Source organism: Scyliorhinus torazame, chromosome 30, assembly GCF_047496885.1.
Source record: "Scyliorhinus torazame isolate Kashiwa2021f chromosome 30, sScyTor2.1, whole genome shotgun sequence".
NCBI classification, from domain to species: domain Eukaryota; kingdom Metazoa; phylum Chordata; class Chondrichthyes; order Carcharhiniformes; family Scyliorhinidae; genus Scyliorhinus; species Scyliorhinus torazame.
In genome coordinates this window covers 34,966,679-34,982,358 of record NC_092736.1, presented here as the reverse complement: position 1 = coordinate 34,982,358, position 15,680 = coordinate 34,966,679, and the positions used below count along the sequence as shown (strand labels likewise).

At 45.8% G+C, this 15,680-nt stretch overlaps 1 protein-coding gene across 1 annotated transcript in view; it reads left to right on the top strand.

Annotated features, from left to right (window-relative positions):
* The window catches only part of vps13c (vacuolar protein sorting 13 homolog C), a 473,104-nt gene that overhangs the window by 73,908 nt on the left and 383,516 nt on the right, over nt 1-15,680 (top strand). The window contains 3 exon segments of the mRNA XM_072493103.1: nt 56-183; nt 4,761-4,867; nt 8,426-8,597. Coding sequence (XP_072349204.1) covers nt 56-183; nt 4,761-4,867; nt 8,426-8,597 — 407 coding nt within the window.

Genomic DNA, 15,680 nt, shown 5'->3' with positions numbered 1-15,680 from the left:
TGCTTGGCTGCATGGTTTTAAGTAGTAATGCTGAATTATGTGTTTTATATTCAAGTTTTTAAGCCAATATTGGCATCTGCGAGACTTTGCATCAATCCATACGCTGAAACTGAATTGAATTCGCCCAAAATAAATCTGAACATGGAAGTGCAGAGCATTGACATAGAGATGACCAAACCTCAGGTACGGTTGTGTTCCTCAGTTTTCCCGTCGGTTGACGGTTACAGCAACAGGTTTACCTTTTTTGCTTAAACAAATGATGGCTGATGCTGAAAGATGTGATAAGAAATAAATTGGGAGATTGGATGTACAAAATGTTTACTCTTCCCACGGAGTTGAGGCATTTTGCGGTTATGTTTCTGAACAAATCAAGCAGGGATCAGTGAGGTTGCTCTTTTGGGAGCCTGTGCACACGATGGGCTGAATGGCCTCCTGTGCTGTAAATAACAAACAATAAAATTGTTCGAATTATATTATACTAAGTATTGCTGTAATATAATTTCAACTATTATCATGATATGATGAGAAGAGAAATGCTGCCATGTCCATATCTGCTTGTCTTCACCCTTTTTTGGCTGATTTCATCCCCATTGTACTATTCCCATTGCTTCCCTGCCCCCGACGCTCGTCAAAAAATCACTCCAAACTTGTTATTTTGCAGAATAATTTGCTCTGACCTTGAAGCTGCTGTGATCACCCTGTTTTGCAGAAACCCATCTAATTCTGACTTGAAGGACTGTGAAGAACCAGCCTTCAGTTTGCCTTCTGTGAAATTCTTTATCTTTATTTGCTACGAGGGCGGCACGGTGGCACAGTGGTTAGCACCGCAGTCTCACGGCGCCGAGGTCCCAGGTTCGATCCCGGCTCTGGGTCACTGTCCGTGTGGAGTTTACACATTATCCCCATTTTTGCGTGGGTTTTACCCCCACAACCCAAAGATGTGCAGGGTAGGTGAGTTGGCCACGCTAAAAATTGCCCCTTAATTGGAAAAAAGATAATTGGATACTCTAAATTTAAAAAAAATATATCTTTATTTGCTACTACATAGATAATTTGTATTTATATGGCACCTTTGAGCTAATAGAGCATCAAAAGAGCACTTCAATGTGATAAAGCAAAATTTGGCATCAAACTCCAAAGCGATCTTAGCGCACGGTAGCACAGTGGCTAGCACTGTTGCTTCAGAGGCAGTGACCCGGATTCAATTCCCATCTTGGGTCACTGTCTGTGTGGAGTCTGCACGTTCTCCCCGTGTCTGCGTGGGTTTCCTCCGGGTGCTCCGGTTTCCTCCCACAAGTCCTGAAAGACGTGTTGTTAGGTAATTTGGATATTCTGAATTCTCCCTCTGTGACCCCGAACAGGCGCCGGAATGTGGCGACTAGGGGCTTTTCACAGTAACTTCATTGCAGTGTTAATGTAAGCCTGCTTGTGACAATAAAGATTATTACTAAATGGCCAAAAGCTTGGTCAAGGAGGTGGATTTGAAGACCTGTCTTAAAACCGGAAAGAGGGGCGGAGAGGCTTAGGGAGGCTATTCTGCAGCTCAGGCACAGGCAACTGAATGTGCAGCCGTCAGAAGTGAAGCAGTTGCCACTATTAAACGGGCGCATGGTTATGAGGCTGCAGGGGATTACAGAGATGGGGAGGAATGGGACCATGGAGGGATTTGAAAACCGGATGAGACTTGTAAAATCAAGGTACATAAGGTATAATGTGGATAAATGAGGTTATCCACTGGTCGCAAAAGTAGGAAGGCAAATTATTATCTGAATGGCTATAAATTGAGAGTGGGAATGTGTAACAAGACCTTGGTGTCCTTGTACAGCAGTCGCTGAAGGTAAGCATGCAGGTGGTAAAGAAGGCAAATGGTATGTTGGCCTTCATAGTGAGAATATTCGAGTCCAGGAGCAGGGATTTCTTGCTGCAATTATACAGGGCCGTGATTAGGCTACATCTGGAATATGTGAGGTAATGCATTTTGGAAGGTCTAATACAAGTAGGGAATATACAGTGAATGGTAGAACCCTCAAGAGTATTGATAGTCAGAGAGATCTAGGTGTACAGGTCCACAGGTCATTGAAAGGGGCAACACAGGTGGAGAAGGTAGTCAAGAAGGCATACGGCATGCTTGCCTTCATTGGCCGGGGCATTGAGTATAAGAATTGGCAAGTCATGTTGCAGCTGTATAGAACCTTAGTTAGGCCACACTTGGAGTATAGTGTTCAATTCTGGTCGCCACACTACCAGAAGGATGTGGAGGCTTTAGAGAGGGTGCAGAAGAGATTTACCAGAATGTTGCCTGGTATGGACGACATAATAGCTATGAGGAGGGTTTGAATAAACTCGGTTTGTTCTCACTGAAACGATGGAGGTTTCAGTGAGAAGGTCTTCCTGTAAAGGTCTACAAAATTATGAGGGGCATAGACAGAGTGGATAGTCAGAGGCTTTTCCCCGGGGTAGAGGGGTCAATTACTAGGGGGCATAGGTTTAAGGTGCGAGGGGCAAGGTTTAGAGTAGATGTACGAGGCAAGTTTTTTACGCAGAGGGTAGTGGGTGCCTGGAACTCGCTACCGGAGGAGGTGGTGGAAGCAGGGACGATAGTGACATTTAAGGGGCATCTTGACAAATACATGAATAGGATGGGAATAGAGGGATACGGACCCAGGAAGTGTAGAAGATTGTAGTTTAGTCGGGCAGCATAGTTGGCACAGGCTTGGAGGGCCGAAGGGCCTGTTCCTGTGCTGTACATTTCTTTGTTCTTTGTTCTTTGGAATAGTGTTTAGCTTATTAGTCTCCTTATCTGGGGAAGAATGTTCTTGCTGTAGAAGGAGTGCAGGGAAGGTTTACCAGACTGATTCCTTGGATGGTGGGACTGACATCTGAGAAGAGAGTCAGTCAGCTATGTTCGCTGGAATTCAGAAGAATGCGAGGTGATCAAATCAAAATCTATAAAATCTGAACTGGAATACACAAGATAGATGCAGGAAGGATGTTCCCGATGGTGGGGGTGTCCAGAAGCAGGGGGTCACAGTCTGAGGATACGAGGTAGACCACTTAGGACTGAGATGCGAAGAGATGACTTCACCCAGAGATTGGTGAGCCTGTGGAATCCGCTACCACAGAAAGTTGTTGAGACCTAAACACCATGTTTTCAAGAAGCAGTTAGATATAGTTCTTGGGGCGAATGGGATCCAAGGATATGGGGGGAAAGTGGGATTAGACTCTTGAGTTGGATGATCAGCTATGATCATAATAATTGGTGGTGCAGGCTTGAAGGGCCGAATGGCCTCCTATTCTCTATGTTTCGATGTTGCTTGATCAGGAGCCAGTGTAGGTCTGAGCACTGGTGGCGATAGGTGAATGGACTTGGTGCAAGTCACGATTTGGGCAACTAAGTGCAACACAGTTTTGGATGACCTCAGGTTCACAGAGGGTAGATTGTCAGAGGCCGACGAGGAGTGATTTGGAATGGTCAAGTTTGACGGGCCGGTGCAGACTAGATGGGCTGAATGGCCTCCTCCTGCCCTGGAGGGATTCTGTGGCTTCTATGGACTTCGCTTAGGACAACATTACTCAATAGAGCTTGCTTTCCTGTGGACATAGTTATGGCTTTATTTGTTGTTGGGCCACAGTGCGAACATGGATTTTGACTTTGAAGTACTATTCGAGTGAGATTAAATAGAGATTCATGTGGTGTGGTAATTGGTGATTGCTATCAAAATGTCCTGAAGCAGACATCAGCCCTTCAATATTAGTTTAACGGAAGAGATTTCTCCATGCTAACTGGAATTAGGACATGAATCATAGAATCAAAGAATTGACAATGCAGAAGGAGGCCACTCAGCCCATCGGGTCTGCACCGGCCCTTGGAAAGAGCACCCTACTTAATCCCACGCCTCCACTCTATCCCTGTAACCCAGTAACCCCACTTAACCTTTTTTGGACATTAAGTGCAATTTAGCATGGCCAATCCACCTAACCTGCACACCTTTGGACTGTGGGAGGAAACCGGAGCACCCGGAGGAAACCCACGGACACACGGGGAGAACGTGCAGACTCCGCACAGACAGTGACCCAAGCCGGGAATCGAACCTGGAACCCTGAGCTGTGAAACAACAGTGCCAACCACTGTGCTACCGTGCTGATATATTAATATCACCAATTGTGCCAGCCATCAGACTCCTATCTATTTTCAAAGTGTGTTAATCAGATTTACTTCTGAATAATCCAATGTATTGTTGAGATGCAGCTTCCAAGATCACCCTCTGTAAGGGTGCGTCCAATTGATACAGTATACAACACCGTGTGGAGTATCAGGCCTGTCGAGCAGCATCAATGATTTTTAAAAAGGCAAGCAATTCAGTAGATGTAACCACTTACTATTTTCCCTAAAAACGCACTACATAGTGTGCTGATTTGTCTTTTAAAGGTACGATAACAAATAAGACCAAAATTGTTCAACCACGCTGATACTAAAACCTCAAAGACTCAAAATGCAGTTATGTTATGGTGCAGTCGGTATGCCTGGCACTGTAGGCATGGCTGTTTTTGGATGAATGAGCTGTCAGTTCAAACCAGCGCATCAGGAGTTACGGGCAGACAATACAAATAATTTGATAATTTCCTAGTCTCTGCTCTTCAAGCTCGGATCTTCCAGGCAATTTGAATGGACATGTGCGGAATTGTCTTGATTTAAACATTATGATGCTGAGAATGTGAAAGGGCCATGTGTGTGGACTGACCATTCTCTCCATTTCCAGTACCTCAGTGTTATCGATCTGTTGGAATCTGTGGACTATATGGTGAGAAATGTACCTTATCGAAAATACAAGCCTGATGTACCCCTTCATAAAAATGCCAAAAAGTGGTAAGTTGCTAAGATCTGCACTGTTTGCCTGTGAAGTTTCAACTTGATGGCAGGTTTTTCTTCCTTCAACTCTCAGCCCTTGCTCTTTCAAATGTGCAATACACTCCCCGTGCCCAGAAGCTCAGAACTCACTTTACCTGAGATTCGGTAACTTATAGCAAATTGGAGCTGTGATTTCCTCTGGGATGGTCTGACCGTACCCAGCGGTGCAGTTACACTGGTCAAGATTAAGTGTCTTTCTTTTTTAAAACCTATATCACGCACACCTATTAATGTAACCTGCAATGGTATGAAAAGAATGAAAATCCTGCACTGCTGTAGCACTTCACTCAATCTCTGAATCGAAACGTAGAAACTAGGAGCAGGAGGAGGCCCTCCGACTCTTCAAGCCTGCTCTGCCTTTCAGTATGATCGTGGCTGACCCGCGATCTCAACTCCATACTTCTGCTTTCTCCCTATACCTTTTGTGGTTGTGTATAGCTGCAGTAAGATATCTTAGCTTTGAACTCAAATCCTCTTGCAGTGAAGACCAATATACCATTTGCCTTCCTAATTGCTTGCTGAACCTGCCTTTCCACTTTCATTGACTGGTGTACAAGGACACCCAGATCCCTTTGTACATCTACAATTCCTAGTATATCACCATTTAAATAATAATCCTCCTTTCTGTTTTTCGCACCAAAGTGTGTAACTTCACATTTCGCCGCGTCGTACTGCATTTGCCAAGTGCCTGCCCAGCCATTCACCTTGTCTAAATCACATTGAAGCCTCCTTGTATCCTCCTCACCATTCCGCTCAGTTTTGTGTCGTCAGCAAATTTGGAAATGTTACATTTGATATCGAGGGAGAACATCCGTCAGGCAGGGAGAAAGTGGTCGAGCGAGGGAACCGTGGTTTACTGAAGTAGTTGAATCACTTGTCAAGAGGAAGAAGGAGGCTTATGTAAAGATGAGACGTGAAGGTTCAGTTAAGGGGCTCGAGAGTTACAAGTTAGCTAGGAAGGACCTAAAGAGAGAGCTAAGAAGAGCCAGGAGGGGACATGATAAGTCTTTTGCAGGTAGGATCAAGGATAACCCGAAAGCTTTCGATAAGTATGTCAGGAATAAAAGAATGACTAGGGTAAGAGTAGGGCCAGTCAAGGACAGTAGTGGAAAGTTGTGCATGCAGTCCGAGGAGATAAGAGAGGTGCTAAATTAATTTTTTTTGTTAGTATTCACACAGGAAAAAGACAATGTTGTCGAGGAGAATACTGAGATGCAGGTACTAGACTAGAAGGGCTTGAGGTTCATAAGGAGGAGGTGTTAGCAATTCTGGAAAGTGTGAAAATAGATAAGTCCCCTGGGCCAGATGGGATTTATTTTAGGATTCTCTGGGAAGTTAGGGAGGAGATTGCTGAGCCTTTGGCTTTGATCTTTATGTCGTCATTGTCTACAGAAATAGTGCCAGAAGACTGAAGGATAGCAAATGTTGTCCCCTTGTTCAAGAAGGGGAGTAGAGACAACCCCGGTAACTATAGACCAGTGAGCCTTACTTCTGTTGTGGACAAAGTCTTGGAAAGGTTTATAAGAGATAGGATTTATAATCATCTAGAAAGGAATAATTTGATTAAGGATAGTCAACACGGTTTTGTGAAGGGTAGGTCGTGCCTCACAAACCTTATTGAGTTCTTTGAGAAGGTGACCAAACAGGTGGACGAGGGTAAAGTAGTTGATGTGGTGTATATGGATTTCAGTAAAGCGTTTGGTAAGGTGCCCTATGATAGGCTACTGCAGAAAATATGGAGGCATGGGATTCAGGGTGATTTAGCAGTTTGGATCAGAAATTGGCTAGCTGTAAGAAAACAGAGGGTGATGGTTGATGGGAAATGTTCAGACTGGAGTCCAGTTACTAGTGGTGTACCACAAGGATCTGTTTTGGGGCCACTGCTGTTTGTCATTTTTATAAATGACCTGGAGGAGGGCTTAGAAAGATGGGTGAGTAAATTTGCAGATGACACTAAAGTCGGTGGAGTTGTGGACAATGCGGAAGGATGTTGCAGGTTACAGAGGGATATAGATAAGCTGCAGTGCTGGGCTGAGAGGTGGCAAATGGAGCTTAATGCAGAAAAGTGTGAGGTGATTCATTTTGGAAGGAGTAACAGGAATACAGAGTACTGGGCTAATGGTAAGATTATTGGTAGTGTGGATGAGCAGAGATCTCGGTGTCCATGTACATAGATCCCTGAAAGTTGCCACCCAGGTTGAGAGGGTTGTTAAGAAGGCGTACGGTGTGTTAGCTGTTATTGGTAGAGGGATTGAGTTTCGGAGCTATGAGGTCATGTTGCAGCTGTACAAAACTCTGGTGTGGCTGCATTTAGAGTATTGCGGCAGTTCTGGTCGCCGCATTATAGGAAGGATGTGGAAGCATTGGAAAGGGTGCAGAGGAGATTTACCAGGTATGGATGTTGCCTGGTATGGATCTTATGAGGAAAGGCTGAGGGACTTGAGGCTGTTTTCGTTAGAGAGAAGAAGGTTAAGATGTGACTTAATTGAGGCATACAAGATGATCAGACGATTAGATAGGGTGGACAATGAGAGCCTTTTTCCTCGGATGGTGATGGCTAGCATGAGGGGACATAGCTTTAAATTGAGGGGAGATAGATATAGGACAGATGCCAGAGGTAGGTTCTTTACTTAGAGAGTAGTAAGGGCGTGGAATGCCCTGCCTGCAACAGTACTGGACTCGCCAACATTAAGGACATTTAAATGGTCATTGGATAAACATATGGATGATAAGGGAATAGTGTAGATGGGCTTTAGAGTGGTTTCACAGGTCGGCGCAACATCGAGGGCCGAAGGGCCTGTACTGCGCTGTAATGTTCTATGTTCTTGTTTTGAAATGGTGCCATGGGGTGTTTTCCATCTACCTGAGAGGGCAGAGGGTCCTTGTATTAACGTCTTGCCCGAAAGAGAGTGACTCTGGCAGTGCAGCACCCTCGCAGTACTACACTAGAGCGCAAGCCGTGTACATGCACTCAGGTCTCTGGAATGGGCTATGAACGCATAATCTTCTGACTCAGATGCGAATGCCGTACAATAATATTTGTAGGGCACCAATACTACGGAAAGGATGGTGTGTTGTTTGTATTTCTTTAGAATAGAATATCTTTTGCTGTTGAAACAGGGAAGTTAATTCAGGATCGCAATTTTTAAAAATCTTTAGACGGCAAGTAATTAAGTTGACTCAATGAGCTGAAATCCTCTCTAATTTTGTGGATGTTTTTGTCACTGTTGAGGGGAATAAGAACTGGAAAGCAGAAACTTTACTGCCCTGTCACCCAGCGTCTGTGTTGCTAATGGATCAGGCACCGTGTGAGCGCTGTGCGAGTCCGCCTTCCCCCTCGCCCAGTACAACAAAATAAATGCCCGCTAACCTCTTAGTCAGGGATCCACCCTGGCATGTGGCAGAGGTGCCACTCCTATTTTCTTTGCCAATTCATGGCTTTTCTGGGCCATTTTGCTTCTTTCGGGATAATTTTATCTTCTCGTTGTTTTGAGTTAATAATTTGCCTCGTCTTAGGTGGCAATATGTGATCACAGGGGTGCTGGAAGTTCATGTCCGGAGAAAATATCGCATGTGGTCCTGGGGCAACATCAGAAGCCACAGGCAAAATCTGAAGGCTTACAAAGTGGCTTATAAGAGCAAACTGACGCAGACAAAACTCTCTGAAGAAGTATTGAAGCAACTTCAGGTAAAGATCATTTTTAAAGCAATTTGATGCCAAGCTATGACATCTCTGGAAATTTGTGACTGAACCATTTGATTTGTGGTCTGAAATATACACCTCATAAATCTTTTACGTGTGAAAGAACTGTGATTTAGCGACTGGCTTCTGAAAAGGTCAAGAGAAATAGTAGCAACGGTAGAGCACTCAGCCCCTCCATCCTTCTCTGCTGTTCAGTAACATCATAGCTGATCTGATTGTGGCCTGATCTTCAATTTCCGGCCTTGCAGAATAAATCTCGACTCCCTGGTCGATCAAAAATCTGTCCAGCTCATCCTTGAATATATTCAATGACCCTGCCTGCACTTCTCCGTGTAAGTGTATTCCAAACAGGAACAATCCTCTTGAGAGAAGAAAATTCTCCTCGTCTCTGTCTTAATTGGCAGACCCTTTAATTTTAAACTGTCCCCTAGTATCCTCGCAGCATCCACTCTGCCAAGCCCATATCAGAATCTTACATGTTTCACGAAGAGCACCTCTTGTTCCTCTAAACCCCAATGAGTATAGGTCCAATCTTCCAACTTTTCCTCATCAAGCAACTCCTTCATCGCAGGAATCCGCTCAGTGAACCTTCTCTGAACTCCTTCCAATGCGCGAATGTCCCTCCTTGCGCAAAGAGATCGAGACAGTCCACAGTACACTGGGTTTGGACTCACCGATGCACTCGTCAGTTAGCAAGACGTTCTGCAATAAAAGCCAAGATTACATTTGCCTTCCTAATCATTTGCTGTACCTTCATGCTAACGTTTTGTGATTCATGTACAAAGGCACCCTCTGTGCTACTGCATTCTGCAGACTTTCTCCCATTGAAGTAATGTTCTGCTTTTTTAATCTCCGTCAAAGTGGACAGCCTCCCATTTTTCCCAGGATACACCATCTGCCAAATCTTTGTCTGCTCACTTAACCAATGGGCAGCAAGGTAGCACAAGTGGCTTCACAGCGCCAGGGTCCCAGGTTCGATTCCCCACTGGGTCACTGTCTGTGCGGATTCTGCACATTCTCTCCGTGTCAGCATGGGTTTCGTCCGGGTGCTCCCGTTTCGTCCCACAGTCCAAAGACGTGCAGGTTCGATGGATTGGCCATGATAAATTGCCCTCAGTGACCAAAAAAGGTTAGGAGGGGTTATTGGGTTACGGGGATAGGGTGGAAGTGAGGGCTTAAGTGGGTCGGTTGGTCTGTGTTCTATGTTCTACCCGTATCCTTTGCAGACCCTTCGTATCACTCCCACAACTTGCTTTCCTGCCCATCTTTGTATTGTCAGCAAATTTGGCTGTAATACTCTCTCCCTTCATTTAAGCCATTGGTGTTGATTGTAAATAGTTAAGGTCCCAGCTCTAATTCCTGATCCATTGTCCATGGCGATGTCACGACCAGAGTCGATATCAGCACCCTTCTCTCGTGCAATATAAATTGCTGCTGCCTTTGAAATTTGGCATTCTTGCATCTGTCTTGATGAGTGCAAGCTAAAAAGCTTCAGCAGCATGTCTGTTTCTTTCAGCAGTATTCAGGTTTTCTACTACCAAGTGACTAATCCAGAAATTATTACTTTTATGGTATTGTTTAAGTTAGCTTCTCGCTCTGAATGCTCCCTCAGCAAAACTTCTTTCTTGTCCCGCCTATGTCCTCGGCACCCACAAGGACCACAATAACTGGATCCTTCTCTCTCCAGCCTGATGGAGGTGTCCTCACCCTGGCACTGGGTGAACAACATTGCTTTTGGAATTCAGATTCTCGATATTTCAGTATTGTATAATTTAACAAGATAGAACATAGAACATAGAACGATTCAGCGCAGTACAGGCCCTTCGGCCCACGATGTTGCACCGAAACAAAAGCCATCTAACCTACACTATACCATTATCATCCATATGTTTATCCAATAAACTTTTAAATGCCCTCAATGTTGGCGAGTTCACTACTGTAGCAGGTAGGGCATTCCACGGCCTCACTACTCTTTGCGTAAAGAACCTACCTCTGACCTCTGTCCTATATCTATTACCCCTCAGTTTAAAGCTATGTCCCCTCGTGCCAGCCATTTCCATCCGCGGGAGAAGGCTCTCACTGTCCGCCCTATCCAACCCCCTGATCATTTTGTATGCCTCTATTAAGTCTCCTCTTAACCTTCTCTCCAACGAAAACAACCTCCAGTCCATCAGCCTTTCCTCATAAGATTTTCCCTCCATACCAGGCAACATCCTGGTAAATCTCCTCTGCACCCGCTCCAAAGCCTCCACGTCCTTCCTATAATGCGGTGACCAGAACTGTACGCAATACTCCAAATGCGGCCGTACCAGAGTTCTGTACAGCTGCAACATGACCTCCTGACTCCGGAACTCAATCCCTCTACCAATAAAGGCCAACACTCCATAGGCCTTCTTCACCACCCTATCAACCTGGGTGGCAACTTTCAGGGATCTATGTACATGGACACCTAAATCCCTCTGCTCATCCACACTTTCAAGTACTTTACCATTAGCCAAATATTCCACATTCCTGTTATTCCTTCCAAAGTGAATCACCTCACACTTCTCTACATTAAACTCCATTTGCCACCTCTCAGCCCAGCTCTGCAGCTTATCTATATCCCTCTGTAACCTGCTACATCCTTCCACACTATCGACAACACCACCGACTTTAGTATCGTCTGCAAATTTACTCACCCACCCTTCTGCGCCTTCCTCTAGGTCATTGATAAAAATGACAAACAGCAACGGCCCCAGAACAGATCCTTGTGGTACTCCACTTGTGACTGAACTCCATTCTGAACATTTCCCATCAACCACCACCCTCTGTCTTCTTTCAGCTAGCCAATTTCTGATCCACATCTCTAAATCACCCTCAATCCCCAGCCTCCGTATTTTCTGCAATAGCCTACCGTGGGGAACCTTATCAAACGCTTTACTGAAATCCATATACACCACATCAACTGCTCTACCCTCGTCTACCTGTTCAGTCACCTTCTCAAAGAACTCGATAAGGTTTGTGAGGCATGACCTACCCTTCACAAAGCCATGCTGACTAACCCTGATCATATTATTCCTATCTAGATGATTATAAATCTTGTCTCTTATAATCCCCTCCAAGACTTTACCCACTACAGACGTGAGGCTCACCAGTCTATAGTTGCCGGGGTTGTCTCTGCCCCCCTTTTTGAACAAATGGACCACATTTGCTATCCTCCAGTCCTCTGGCACTATTCCTGTAGCCAATGATGACATAAAAATCAAAGCCAATGGTCCAGCAATCTCTTCCCTGGCCTCCCAGAGAATCCTAGGATAAATCCCATCAGGTCCCGGGGACTTATCTATTTTCAGCCTGTCCAGAATTGCCAACACCTCTTCCCTACGTACCTCAATGCCATCTAATCTATTTACCTGGAGCTCAGCATTCTCCTCCACAACATTGTCTTTTTCCTGAGTGAATACTGACGAAAAATATTCATTTAGTATCTCGCCTATCTCTTCAGACTCTACACACAACTTCCCATCCCTGTCCTTGACTGGTCCTACTCTTTCCCTCGTCATTCGCTTATTCCTGACATACCTATAGAAAGCTTTTGGGTTTTCCTTGATCCTTCCTGCCAAATACTTCTCATGTCCCCTCCTTGCTCATCTGAGCTCTCTCTTTAGATCCTTCCTCGCTACCTTGTAACTATCCATCGCCCCAACTGAAACTTCACACCTCATCTTCACATAGGCCTCCTTCTTCCTCTTAACAAGAGATTCCACTTCTTTGGTAAACCACGGTTCCCTCGCTCGGCACCTTCCTCCCTGCCTGACCGGTACATACTTATCAAGAACACGCAGTAGCTGATCCTTGAACAAGCTCCACTTATCCAGTGTGTCCAACACTTGCAGCCTACTTCTCCACCTTATCCCCCCCAAGTCACGTCTAATGGCATCATAATTTCCCTTCCCCCAGCTATAACTCTTGCCCTGCGGTGTATACTTATCCCTTTCCATCCTTAACGTAAACGTCACCGAATTGTGGTCACTGTCCCCAAAGTGCTCACCTACCTCCAAATCCAACACCTGGCCTGGTTCATTACCCAAAACCAAATCCAATGTGGCCTCGCCTCTTGTTGGCCTGTCAACAAACTGTGTCAGGAAACCCTCCTGCACACACTGTACAAAAAACGACCCATCTAATGTACTCGAACTATATATTTTCCAGTCAATATTTGGAAAGTTAAAGTCTCCCATAATAACTACCCTGTTACTTTCGCTCTTATCCAGGATCATCCTCGCCATCCTTTCCTCTACATCCCTAGAACTATTTGGAGGCCTATAGAAGACTCCCAACAGTGTGACCTCTCCTTTCATGTTTCTAACCTCAGCCCATACTACCTCGGAAGATGAGTCCCCATCTAGCATCCTCTCCGCCACCGTAATACTGCTCTTGACTAGCAGCGCCACACCTCCCCCTCTTTTGACTCCTTCTCTGAGCTTACTAAAACACCTAAACCCCAGAACCTGCAACATCCATTCCTGTCCCTGCTCTATCCATGTCTCCGAAATGGCCACAACATCGAAGTCCCAGGTACCAACCCATGCTGCCAGTTCCCCTCCCTTATTTCGTATACTCCTGGCATTGAAGTAGACACACCTCAAACCACCTACCTGAACACTGGCCCCCTCCTGCGACGTCAAATCTGTGCTCCTGACCTCTATACTCTCATTCTCCCGTACCCTAAAACTACAATCCAGGTTCCCATGCCCCTGCTGCATTAGTTTAAACCCCCCCAAAGAGCACTAACAAATCTCCCCCCCAGGATATTTGTGCCCCTCAGGTTCAGATGTAGACCATCCTGTCTGTAGAGGTCCCACCTTCCCCAGAAAGAGCCCCAGTTATCCAGAAATCTGAATCCCTCCCGCCTGCACCATCCCTGTAGCCACGTGTTTAAATGCTCTTTCTCCCTCTTCCTCATCTCACTATCACGTGGCACGGGCAACAACCCAGAGATAACAACTCTGTTTGTTCTAGTTCTGAGCTTCCATCCTAGCTCCCTGAAAGCCTGCCTGACATCCTTGTCCCCTTTCCTACCTATGTCGTTAGTGCCAATGTGGACCACGACTTGGGGCTGCTCCCCCTCCCCCTAAGGACCCGGAAAACACGATCCGAGACATCACGTACCCTTGCACCTGGGAGGCAACATACCAAACGTGAGTCTCTCACGCTCCCACAAAATCTCCTATCTGTGCCCCTGACTATAGAGTCCCCAATTACTAATGCTCTGCTCCTCTCCCCCCTTCCCTTCTGAGCAACAGGGACAGACTCCGTGCCAGAGGCCCGTTCCCCATGGCTTACCCCTGGTAAGTCGTCCCCCCCACAAGTATCCAAAGCGGTATACTTGTTTCTCAGGGGAACGACCGCAGGGGATCCCTGCACTGACTGCTTTTTCCCAGTCCCTCTTACAGTTACCCACCTATCTCCAATCTTTGGTGTAACTAATTCCCTGAAGCTGCTATCTATGACCCCTTCTGCCTCCCGAATGATCCGAAGTTCTTCCAACTCCAGCTCCAGTTCCCTAACTCGGTCTTGGAGGAGCTGGAGATGGCAGCACTTCCTGCAGGTAAAATCAGCAGGGACACTAACTGCATCCCTCACCTCAAACATCCTGCAGGAGGAACATTGCACTCCCTTCCCTGCCATTCCTCTAACTTTCTACCAAGATCTGGCTAACAACTAAATTAAATTTTTTATAAAAAATAATAATAATATAATAAAATATGGTACTTACCTCAGACCAATGGGTTTTATTATTAGGTTAGAGGAGGAGGGCGGGTGGGAGACACTACACGTGTAGTGTCTCGGGTTTCCTCTCCACCAGAATTTATTGGTGAGGGTCTTCCCAGACGTCCGCGGGTCGACTTCCTGTTCCCGCCTAAAACACTAATTTAAAAAAAAAAAAAAATTTTCTCAGCTCCTGCTGAAATTGACTAACCAGCCAGCTCCACTCCCGCCGAAATCGACTGGCCTGCCCCTGCAAAGACAAGTGCTTTTAAAGGACAGACTTACCTCCCAGCAACCACTTCCGCACTGCTCCCGCTGAAACTGACTCACCAGCTGATTCTCCCGCCGAAATCGACTGGCCTGCCCCTGCAAAGACAAGTGCTTTTAAAGGACAGACTTACCTCCCAGCAACCACTTCCGCACTGCTCCCGCTGAAACTGACTCACCAGCTGTTCTCCCGCCGAAATCGACTGGCCTGCCCCTGCAAAGACAAGTGCTTTTAAAGGACAGACTTACCTCCCAGCAACCACTTCCGCACTGCTCCCGCTGAAACTGACTCACCAGCTGTTCTCCCGCCGAAATCGACTGGCCTGCCCCTGCAAAGACAAGTGCTTTTAAAGGACAGACTTACCTCCCAGCAACCACTTCCGCACTGCTCCCGCTGAAACTGACTCACCAGCTGTTCTCACGCCGAAATCGACTGCTTACATTACCTTTCCCTTCACCGATTTTCATCCAACTGGTATATACCAACTTGACTCGTTCTATCTCTTATTATATCTTAGAACACCTGGTTAAAGTCCAACAGATTTGTTTCAAATCACTAGCTTTACAGTCTGTACAGATCCTGAGAGGATAATCACAGGTTAAAGAGGTGTGAAATGTCTCCAGCCAGGGCAGTTGGTAGGATTTAACAATTACATTCACCCACCCCACCATCTGGCCTGGGCTTGCTATTTTAAGACGGGCAGCATGGTGGACGCAGGCTTGGAGGGCCGAAGGGCCTGTTCCTGTCCTGCACTTTTCTTTGTTCTTGTTCTGCGATTACCCTTCTCTCTGGATCTGAGAAGCAAAGACTCACATTCAAAGTATCGACTTGCATCTTTGACTTTGTCTATAAATATGTTTCTGGAACCCACCTCTTCATTCACCTGAGGAAGGAGCAGCGCTCCGAAAGCTAGTGATTTGAAATAAACCTGTTGGACTTTAACCTGGTGTTGTAAGACATCTTACTCTGTTCACACCAGTCCAACGCCGGCATCTCCACATCATTTTTATATATGATATTAGGAATATCCTTGGCTATCTGCCAGTCAT